The sequence below is a fragment of the Oryzias melastigma genome, linkage group LG6 (genome assembly GCF_002922805.2).
Source record: "Oryzias melastigma strain HK-1 linkage group LG6, ASM292280v2, whole genome shotgun sequence".
Classification (NCBI taxonomy): domain Eukaryota; kingdom Metazoa; phylum Chordata; class Actinopteri; order Beloniformes; family Adrianichthyidae; genus Oryzias; species Oryzias melastigma.
Window position 1 is genome coordinate 17,237,904 of NC_050517.1, and position 11,407 is coordinate 17,249,310.

At 41.7% G+C, this 11,407-nt stretch overlaps 2 protein-coding genes across 2 annotated transcripts; both read right to left on the reverse strand.

Annotated features, from left to right (window-relative positions):
• Positions 1–37: 37 nt before the first annotated feature.
• rapsn (receptor-associated protein of the synapse, 43kD) lies at positions 38–7,637 on the reverse strand. The gene is made up of 8 exons (XM_024281256.2): positions 6,336–7,637; positions 5,417–5,755; positions 4,843–5,001; positions 4,192–4,290; positions 3,947–4,069; positions 3,808–3,861; positions 3,494–3,693; positions 38–1,874 (listed from the first exon to the last, which is right to left on the reverse strand). Exons 1-8 carry the CDS (start codon positions 6,558–6,560, stop codon positions 1,802–1,804), a joined length of 1,272 nt encoding a protein of 423 aa, XP_024137024.1. The 5' UTR covers positions 6,561–7,637; the 3' UTR covers positions 38–1,801.
• Positions 7,638–7,783: 146 nt separating this feature from the next.
• Positions 7,784–11,388, reverse strand: kbtbd4 (kelch repeat and BTB (POZ) domain containing 4). Its single transcript, XM_024282727.2, has 5 exons — positions 10,892–11,388; positions 9,783–10,243; positions 9,565–9,706; positions 9,127–9,233; positions 7,784–8,934 (listed from the first exon to the last, which is right to left on the reverse strand). Exons 2-5 carry the CDS (start codon positions 10,230–10,232, stop codon positions 8,074–8,076), a joined length of 1,560 nt encoding a protein of 519 aa, XP_024138495.1. The 5' UTR covers positions 10,233–10,243; positions 10,892–11,388; the 3' UTR covers positions 7,784–8,073.
• Positions 11,389–11,407: the final 19 nt, after the last annotated feature.

An 11,407-nucleotide genomic window follows, 5' to 3' on the forward strand; every position in this document is an offset into this window, starting at 1 on the left:
TACTCCGGTTTTGCAACAGTAGGAGGTACAATCCGAGCAAAGAACTGAATCCAGTAAAGGTTGATGAACCAGAAGGACAGGTTTACAGCTTTACATACTTCTGACATAAATGTCCTGAAAGATGTTCCTACCAAGTTCATATGCTCCTTCTCCACATGTGACAAATTCATATTATGTGCTAACACTTTTATTTTTAGGCCTTTTTTTTATTTTCCATTATGAAACATTTTAGCTTTCAAATAACAAGGTTTGACAAAAAAGCATAAATACAATAATGCATTCCAGTCAGAATCCAAACCAGAAAACAGTCATTTAGAAAAATGTGTTGAATGGATTTTACAGCTGTGAGGTGACTGAAGTGACTGACACTTGGCAGCAAAAACAGAGGTAGTTTCGACTCTTGAATGGCAACTTTTCCTGTATTCAGAGCAAAAATGAACAATGGAGAAGGCTCCGTACAGGTTAATTCAGATAGAAAACATTTTTTTAACTGCAGAGATCTCTGAGGCAAAATAAATGAGAAATAGAAGTGCCTGTGCAGTGGTCTCTCCTTAATAAAGTCGAGAATAAAGTTAGTCTCAGTTTTGCAACATTCTGTGTACTTCAAAATCAGATCTAAATATTCAAGACGTGTTCTTTCTTATCACAAAAACAACAGATATTAATTAACAATACCATTAAAAATGGCCATATTTATACTACAGTTAAACATATCAGTATTTGTGTGAACCAAGGCAGGTTTGATATATCCCCCTTAAATCAAAAAGTCTCATAAAAGTAGCTGTTTAATAAATTATATGGAATATTATTGGTAAACACTCAATAACTATTAAGAAATAGTAACATTGTAATAAATAATGACAGGATTGTGTTGATGATCAGCATCACAAATAAAACATGCTCACTGATAAAATTGTTCCAGTGAGAGCGTTCTCTCTTAATGCCATTGAAAGTGAATATACAAAAATGAGATACATCAAAGTAAAATGTGTGTGTGTACTTTTTTCCCCCAGAAAGCTGAGTAACTTTGTGATTGGTCAAAAAAACCCAACCAATAAAGACATTTCCTGTTGTGTTGACATGAGAGTTTCCCAGAAAAAAATACAATAAAATTAATTTCTACAGAAGCAGTTTCTATGACCTGGTTTGTAAAGACATCCTAGTTTTTGAATAGTTAAGAGATTTCTAGATTTTATAAAACAGTATAAGCAAATCAAACAAGAAATTAGCATTAGAATATTGAATTCAGAATGAATTTAGAGTTTCTTTTAATAAATGGAAAACTCTTTAAAAATAAAATGACCACTACAATTGGTATGTACATTAACGTTACAACAATGAATATCTGAAAATAGTAGTAATATGATAATCTACCGCCAATGTTTACTATAAACTTTGAGACTACAATTTTGGGGGATTAATTCGACTTTCTAGCTCATAAATTTAAGATAGGTATCATGCATAAAACAGACAGTAAGTTCTGTTGCTTTGACAGTTTTTTTTCCTGCAACAAAATGTTGGTTCTCCAGTTTTTCTTGAAAGTTGACGGATTCACAGCATCTCCCCTGCCATCATCGGACTGATGTCCAAATGAGATGGATGCCTTGATCCGACTCCTCTGAGCTGCACTCGGTACCTCCTTCGGTTCAGGTCAGCGTCCTTCACACAGAGCAGTTATCTTCTGCTCCTTTCAACGTCTTCAGCTCTCCTTGAGGCTGCCTGCTTTTCTGAAATCAGTCAGGAGCCTGTGAAGGATTGTGCTGCGTCTGCAGGATCCATTGCAAAAGTGCCACCTTCCAAATCAAACAAATCCAGGTTTCATGGAGGACTTGAAACACTTGGGACAACCCTTTGTCCCGTTTGTCTGCAGACACCTGGAAGCACAGGATCACATGAAGACCGATGCATGATCTAAGAAAGCATTTCAGAACTTAAGAACCTATTCAAAACCTTATCATGTCATGAAAAGGTCTATTCCTTTCCATAATTCCATCAAAAATATTATATTTTTATAGCATAGAGATTCAGGACCCACTGTTTAATTGATTTATAGCAAGAGTCTGTTTTTATTGTTACATAAATTGGGGGTTCCAGCTCATGAAACCCAGCCAGACCATCATCATTGATCTCCTCCATAGTCTGCGTAAGCCACTAAAGTTCAGCAAAGGAGGCTGGCTGTTCAGAAAGCTGTCTGAGCAGATCAACGGAAAGTCTCATGGAAGGGCAAAATGTGACAGAAGATGATGCAGAGGAGATGACCGTGGACTTCAGTGGATTATCAAAAGGACAATATTCAAGAACCTGCATGCAGAGATCCAGAAAGATCTGAAGGTGAAGGAACAGCTTAAAACCACCACATTCAGACACATTCTGGAGAAGGACCACAACTGTAGGCTTCCTCAGGTCAAGACACTTCTGAGCCGAGGCCAATGGAGAAACATCTCAATTGGGTCAAGGAGAAGACTGGACTGTTGGGGAGTGGCCCGAGGTCCTGTTTTCTGATGATTAATTTGGGAATCGAGGTCCAAGGCTTTGGAGGAAGAGTTGCAAGGAGCAGAACCTAAACTGCTAGAGGTCCAGTGTGAAATCTCCACAGTCATGGTTTGGGCTGCAACGTCCAGCACTGGTGTTGGTAAACTCTGATTTCTTCAATCCAAAATCACTGTCACAGTCTACCAGAATGTTCTAGAAGACTTGCTGAGGATCTGGATGGAGATGGAGAGACAATCCAGTAGGAGCTGACCCCTGCCCAAACTATTGAAGTATTGAATATGCTAATATTGATTGGTTGGTTTGATGGGATGATAATCTCTGTCTTTATCTAATTGCAAAAACTGAGAAGTAAATTGGAATTTCTCTACAGTACTCTAATTTAATGAAATACTTTTTTCTTTGGTTTTATTTGCTGGAACCCCAATGTATGTCAAAATAAACCTACTCATTCTCACTCCCAACTTTTCATACATGAACGCATGGTTCGGTCCCCGTGACATGGTGCCTATTCCCATTAAATCACAGGTCTGCGATGCGGTACCAGACACGGAACCGGTTCAGGGTGAGGGTACCAGGTTAGAGTACCGGTACTGCATTTTTTTCCCTGTCTGTGGCCTGGTACCAAGCGGCCCCCGGACCGGTACCGGTTCACGCCCCAGAGGTTGTGGACCCCTGATTTAATAGGTAAAGCCAGCACGTCGATAAACGACGAATCGGGGGCACCCAAAACATCAAAAAGTGACGCGACGGGGACCCAAACCATATGCCCATATGTGGAAAGTTGGGAGTGAGAATGCGTTGAAAAAAACATAAATATTTGAAATCAACTTGAAAACAGAGGTCCCTGAATGTATATTATGTGAAAGTATAACTTTTTGAATGTAATTATTGAAATGATTTCACATTTTTTAGAAAGGGTCTGTATTTCTCAGAAGTGATTGTAGCTATTTGGCTGTTTGAGGAGTAGTACAAATAATACTAGTGGAAAACAAACACCTACTTGAGGTGGTAGATGTGGGAACAGGGCAAGGCCTGCAGTTTTTGGTCTCTGTCCCCGATAGACTCTCCACAAATGCCGCAATAGAGTTCGAGCTCCTCCACGCACTGCAGGAACTTGACCACCTGCTCCCTGACTTCTTCCTGCTGCTTGCGGCTTTGATAGACTCCTTCGCTCAGGCAGTGGACTTTCAGGGTGCACAGCTTACACGCATTAACAAAAAACACAATTAATAATCCAATGTGCTGGACTTAACTCTTGACTATTTTTGAATGCTTTTCTTCACTCGTTAAGCGGATTTGAGAGAACTCATTTACCTTGTTTCCCATTCCATCTGCCAACTCCTGTGCTCGCTGTAAAGACTCAAGAGCCTGGAAATTCAAAAACAGGTAGCAAGTTCTTTCTATGAAATCTAGGCACAAGTGGTAGCAGAGAATTATAGATAACTGGATGAACCTTATCAAGTTCTTTCTTCAGAAGCTGGCACTTTGCAACTCCCAGGTACACTTGTGTTTGCCCGAGGCGGTTTCCGATCTCAGTCATGATGGCCAGAGCAGAATCGTATCGAGGGAATGCTTTCTGGATGCAAAAAGAGTGTCACATTACAATAAAACCTGATGAAAAAAGTCCAAAAGGCACCAGTATATGAGACACAAATACATTTGAATCTTTGTACAACAGATGTTGTAAAGGCAGCTTACATCAACAGCATGCCTGTAGCGATGAATGTCTGCAAAGTTTAGGAGGCAGAGAGCCTGCAGAGGACGGTCACCGTGCTGCAGAGCAATCTTCATGGATTCCTGTTTGAGATCAAGTCAGAAGGTTTTAGAGAAAATGTTCTTCCAACAGCCTGTAATCAAAATTGGCATATCTCATGTCTCTAAACCAGCATGTAGGTGTTTTTTTTATTTAGCAGTTTGCATATCTGCGCTCAGTTTCATGGAGGTGAGAAGCGGCGTGGAATGTGAGCCGTCACTTTTTGGATGCTGGTATTCCGGATATGACGGAATGTGTGATCTGCTTGGCAAACCTAATAAAGCTGAAATGCATAGCTGCCTTTTGTTGACTATACTTTTACACTCCAAAGCAATGACATCAAGCTATTTTTCACCCTTGGTTCATAATTAGAACAGAGGGAGGCCTTAAGCCACTCTCTTCATTAACACTTTAAAGCATCACCTCTGCGAGCATATTTTTGTCCAGGTCTTAGGCCTCCTGCAACGGGACAACTGGTGCTCGCACCTGTCAGCAGCACAAAATCTACTGTATCTGTAGCATCAGGGGTCAGAGACTCTGAGACGGTCCGCAAGGTCGTCTTTAAAGAAAGTTATGGTTTGTCAGAAAAACAATACCTCGCAGCACTCCATGGCGTCCGCCAGGCGGTCCAGTTTCCGGTAGGCCACAGACATGTGGTATTGGCTCATGGCTCGATACTTGAGGCTCCACCCTTTACCATAATCATTGACAAGTTCAGCCGCTTTACAGGGGAAGAAAAGGGCTTTTTCGTAATCCTGTTGACAGACACAAACAAGGAGTAAAACGTTGAGGATGTGAGTATCCTAAACATGTTGTTGCCAACATCTAAAGAATCTAGAGAATTTCTGCTGACGTATTTTTGGACTCAATTAATAAAAACACAGATCAAAAGTGTTTGAAATTGAGATTTCCTTGGCTTGTGTTAATTTAGGGGTCATTTTCATACTCCACTTTATTTAGAAAGTAAAAATGCCCTCGGGAAACAAGTGGGGGTGGGGTTACAAATCCCTTGACTCGCATCAATCAATCAACAACTAGATCTCCACAACGGATAGAGATTCTCAGATAATATCATAATCTTAAAACCAAGCACAAACAGGATTAGACCAAATTATTTCAAGCACCCCATGCATCTATCCCATCACCAACATTGAACATCAGTAGGAGTACCTTCAGCTGAACATAGATGTTTCCCAGACTGCAGCAGACTCTGCACTCCAGCATCTTGTCATCGTTGTTGTGTGCGTAGCGCAGGGCCTTCTCATAGCTCTCCAGTGCTTTCTGGAAGACACTGAGGCCGAGATAGGCGTTGCCCATGCTAAGACATACCTGGCCGTTGAGCTGCAGGCTTACAGTGGTACCTTGCATGTTTAAGCAGGTTTTGCAGTAAGAGACTGTTTTCTGGAACTCACACAGTTTTTCATTGCTGCGTGCCAAGTTCAGGTAGCCTTCAGTCAGGTAGTCTGGGTCCTCCATTTCTCTGGCTGTGTCTATCTGTTCGAGAGCATACTGCAGGAACATAAGGATAGAAAGCTTCTGATATTGAGGGGAATTTGCAAAAATGACTTTCATCCGATAACAACACTTTGAGAAGTGCTAATTTAAACCGTGTTTGTGAAGGGAGGGGGGTGCTGTTTGAGCACGGAGGGATTATGTCAACAAGACACTTTACACTGATTCTAGGGTTGCAGCTCACGTATTTACTCTGCCTCCTGTGGAAGCCACAAATTACCAAATGATCTGAACAAGGCTTTAGATGGAAGATTGCCACCTTTGACCTCATTTCATTCAGTGATTGCCGAGACAATGTGGAAATGTCAAAAAGCTACTACAGCTGGAGGCGTGCCAGTCCAGACCAGACATGATGACACATAAAGTGATCAGACATTCAGTGGCATACTCTGAAGTTGTAGCCAGGCTCACAGGAAACAGCTTTTTGCAGACAAAATCACACTAATAATCTCACTCATTCATACAGGACCGTTTATTTATGAAAGATATTACCCAAATCAGCACAGAATTAAGCATCAGTCATCAAAATACTTGGATTGTACTGAATGTTCTATAGTGAGTGGCTTCAGAGGCTTACCTTAAGCATGTCTTTGTATTTTCCCATTTCTGAGTGAGCTGTGATCAGACACCCCAGCACCCGAAATTTCCCTCCAGGATCAGAGGTTTTTTCCAGCACTTTTGTCCAAACATGCAAGGCTTTGTCTGTCTGGTTGGACTGGTACAATCTCAGGCCCTTCTCGATCTGTTGTTTCGTTTGGTCCTGACCCATCTCTGCTGCAAGGTGCCTCATAAAAATATTCATTCGTTTCAAGCGCAAAAGCTTCCACAGGGCATTTAGGGAGTAGATCCGAGGCGAAAGGAGATCCTTGAAGAAGATTCTGTGAGAGAGGCTGGTGCCGAAAGGCCTAACCAAATCCCACTTCTGTCAGTTCCGGCTGGGCTGAGACGCGGGGGAAACTGGATCCGCAGAACCAGAGCGGCGACACACCGACACCATGATCACTAAATGAATTGTAAAGGCCAAGAAAGTGTCATCTCCTTCCGACTGGACAACAATTCAGTCCCATAAAGAATGAAAAAAATTCTCCTCCTTCAGATTTCCATGTGAAAAATCTTGTATCCCGGCTGGGTGCTAACGGTGATATCCCAGAATATCTCCTTCCTCCACACCCAAGCCAAAGGAATTCTCAGCAACCCTCCATCCCACCCCCTCCACCTTCCTCTTGGTGCTGGCGCAAAAGCAGATGGCCTTGTCACTCTAGACCATGTGTCCCTTCAGGAATTATGTTCTGCCCTCAATAAACTGTCCCAAGGTCACTTTACTTCCTAACAATCTACATTCACTGGAACATTGCTGAGAAAATCCAGAATTTTTGTCCTTCTTTCACTAATTTATTCAACTTTTAAAACAAAACGTTACAAAAAAAGATCATCTGAGCAGAACAGCATATAAATTAAACATAATTTCATTTATTTTACCAACAATTAATTAACTCTGCATCAGAAAGTGCTTGCGGTGGCTGTATGTTCCGGCTGAGAACTCTTATGGAGACGCATAAGGGGCCCCCCCATAAACCCTCGCCTCCCCCTCACCTCAGAGTCAGCAACCGATGCTTAGAATAGTTCACAAAGTCTGACATGTTCCTCAGCTTGGGTTTCAACCGCACACACTCCTGCAGCACATCAATAGGATCAAAGTTTTGGCCTCTCGATAGTAGCTTTCTCCGCCTCAACTTTTCAGTCAGTGACAAAAATGTGACGGAAAGCCAAGTTTTAAGTAGCAAAATGGAAAACACTTTTTAAATGCCACATTAGCCATCCATCCAACAGTCCAAAAGCTGCTCCTTGTGTTCAGAGTCAGGAGGTGGATGAGATTTAAACTTTAACTCAGTTTCAAAGCAGATTGACGCTCTGTTTAAGTGGAATTCATGCAGAGATAGCTTGTTGCTACAGCATTTCTCACAGCGGTTTCATTATAAAACATGTAAACATGATGAAAAATAAATTAAAACAAGAAGTTAAAAAACCTATTATATTCTGTTTATTCCACACACTTAAAACTTGAAATGCAGCCTACAACAGCACAAGCATAACTTTCACTTAAGGGAGTGGAGATCATGCACACAGTCAGTTCACAGGAAACAATAGGTTACTTCATTAGCGGTCGTCACAAATCTTCTGATAGATGGTCCACGATTACATCATAGAAACAGGAAGCCGGTGAAATGTCGGTAACAAGCTGGAAAGAACAATTGAGAAATGTCACAACAGTTCTTTGGAATTGTTTGCATGTGGATCACCGAGTGAACACCCGTTTAGGCCAAGACAAACTGCCAGTTCGTAAGGAGGATTTTAATACCTCTTATGACCGAGACCACAGAAGTGGCCGGGTTGAACTTTAGAGTGTTCGCGTCACCTTTCTTGCACTTGTCTCTGAAAACATATATGCAGCCATTGCAGCTTGCCACCTTCCACAGCGACGGAATGCAGCTCCACACTTCAGGGAAGCGCAGCCGCGTGAAACTCTCCAAAAGAGGGTTGTAGCACACCAAGGAGTCTCCTTCTGCCACGATAAAGATGACATCCATGTGAACGGCGGCGTGCATGCAGCCCGCAAACGGCAGCATGTACGGTTTGATCTGGCACTTTTGGGAGGACGTGTCGAAGCACTGGATGAGGCGAGAGGGCTTTGTGAAGAAGTCCATGTCGTTCTCCTCCCCCCCAAGCAGGTAAATGGTGCCGCCCAAGTTCACGCCGGCAGCTCCTGAGACCGCAGTGTCCAGCTGGCTGGTCTCTGTCCACATGTTGTCCTTCACGGTGTAATAGATGACGGCGTTCGACAGAGAATCCTGCAGCGTCTTACCTCCTAGAGAGTAAATGGCATCCTCTGACGTGACGGAGACCATGGTGTGATGGAGGCGGTCTCTGGGCAGCGGCGCACAGCGCTCCCAGTCCATAGTGTGCATGTTGCACTTCCACATGCGGCGAGGAATTGAACCTCCCACCACGTACAGGTCGCTGCCGTGTTTACAAGCTGCTGTGATCTGATGGCATAAACTGTTCTGACCGCTCACACTGATCGTGTCGTTCTCATCACAGTGAAGCGAAACTGCAAGAGAGTGAGTCCTCGTCTCCTCTTTACCAATCAGGTAAATGTGGACATTCTCACCGATTTCCTGAAGTCAAAACAAATACAGAAGGATTAGAGATGAAAACAAGGTCAGCTGGGATTTCAGCATTTCCCTGAAGGCGTAACAGTTCAAAGAAAACTTTTATAAAAAATATATTGTCTTTGCTCTGTAGCTACTACAATTTTTTACTTGATGCCTGTAACAGTTGACTCCATTGATAAACTTGTTCTTTAGTACCTTAAGATTCTCTTGAAGGATGCAAGAGAACTCCTCCCTCTCGACCTTGTTGTGGTTTATCCACGACTCGATGGCCACTGTTGGGTTCTGAGAGCTTGGAACTCCATCTGAGCAGAAACACAGTTCTCTCAATTTGAAAATTCAGAAGTATTGCATTAATATGCAAATTAACAACTCTGGATTTTGGAAGTCTTGGAAAAACCAATGCATGCAACATCAAAAAATAAAAAAATACAGGTATGAAATAATACAAAGATTGGAAACAAGCTTCTAATCTAGAAAACTGCATGACCACCACTAAGCAAAAATGTGCCAACTGCAGAGCAAAGCGCAAAGTATAAAGTATCAGTAACGCAAGAAAAAAATAAATAAAACTAACTGCAATGTGCTAAAACGCTGCTAAAGAAGAATGTAATGACAGGAAACAATGCTGTGTACCTTTGATTATGTCCAGGAGTAAACAGAAAGGCAGGTTGAGAAATTCTTCAGTCTGATGCAGCTGAGCCAAGTGTATTTTTGCACAGTGTTTGGCTGCAGTGTACAGCTCTTGGTCGCTGTGTCTGTCTGCAAGCCACATCACCTAAAACAGGGGAAAAAAATGTATTAATATATCTCAATTATTATTCTGTGGAAAAAAATGAACAATAATCAATCACCTGTAAACAATTTTTGACCTCTACTGTCCGTGAAAGAAAGCGGGAGCATTCCTCAAACAAAGCGGTCAGCTGGTACATGTCTGCCATCTCGTACGTGTCCTGCAGCTCCTCCACTCTCAGTTTGATAGTACCGTGATATATGTAATCGATCAGCAGCTGGAAGACGGTGGCACTGACATCCTTCAGCTCAATACTGCGGTTGTGGGACTCTTTGAGGTTGGATGTGAACATTGAGCGGAAGAAGCTGCTCTGTGCAGAGAGCACCAGCCTGTGCAGGTTAAACTCTTTGTCATCAACTGTGATGGTCACGTCTGCAAACAGGCCGTCCTCCAGGCACAAGTCCATGATGCTCTTCACCACACGGCTGGAGTGTGAGCGGTCAGTGAATGTGTATCCAAGGAAGTAGTTCTCCTCTCCGACGGAACCGCCGCTGTCCTCACTGCTCTCCATCTTTGCTCTGGCTTTGGATAAAGACACCAAAACCATATGGATGTTTATATTCACATGCCAGCTTATTTTACACATCTTAAAAAATAATAACTTGCAATCTAAAAATTTGTAAGATATTTTAAAGAGGAACACGGTATTCTATTTATTAATAACAAAAGTACATACTGTTAAAATCACACAGAATCGTTTCTAGTAAACAACACATAAGTTGTAAAACTGTAGTAAACAAACTTTTAGTAGAGGAATTGTCTCTTTCTTGACCATAGTTTTTTCGATTAAACAGATATACGTGAAAAGAGTAGTGAAGACAACAAAGCTCAGCTTCATTCAATACAAAATGATTGATCAAACGTGCCCAAGTAATTGGTTTATAAAGTTTATTTAAGGTTAGAAAATAAGTTTTAGAGGCAACTTTTCATTTTCTATTACAAGATACGAGGTAAAAGCTTCAAGCAGTTAATAAAGCAACTGGAGGGATGCTTGGGCGGCTAAGCTGCAATGGCGCGAGCTCTGATGTATTGATTAGCTAGCATTGTGCGCACCTCAGCTAGCTAGCTGGATGCTGCCCCCATTAAAAATAGTTCATTCATAAAATTTGTGAAACAATCTGATAACTTTTTTCATGAATGAAATAGCCTAAAATGGGTGGATGTAGTTACCTTAAGCAAAACTACTTGAACATATATCTGCCGCTGGGCGATACACCGGAAGTAAACAAAGTCTTTCAGTCAAGCAGTAGAAGTGATGGGTATACTGCTTACTGCCACCTTGTGGTGAGGCGTAGTCCCTGCAGCCATTCATCTCCGCGTGATGTTTTGAGATTTGAGGAGTAGGACTACCTCTATTTTTCTTTACTCCCACCAAATGTTTTCTCTACAGTGTGCTTTTTCTGAAACTAGGAATGAGAGCATCTGTTACTGGATTTTATTAACTGTTAAGGACCAGGGAAAAAATGTCCACCAATATAAATTCTGAATTTAAAAAAAGACAAAGATCTGTCATGCTTGGATGTAATTTTCTGTTTCTTGCTTTAAACGTTTTTTTGTTTTTTTTTATGTTTTGTTTATTAATTTCTCACTCGAGTTGCTCAAGAAATTCTGTCTGGGGTGGAAAAGTTAGGATCAAAACAAACAACAAAAAATAATCCACTTAAAAGTTAAGTGGTCACAAAAACA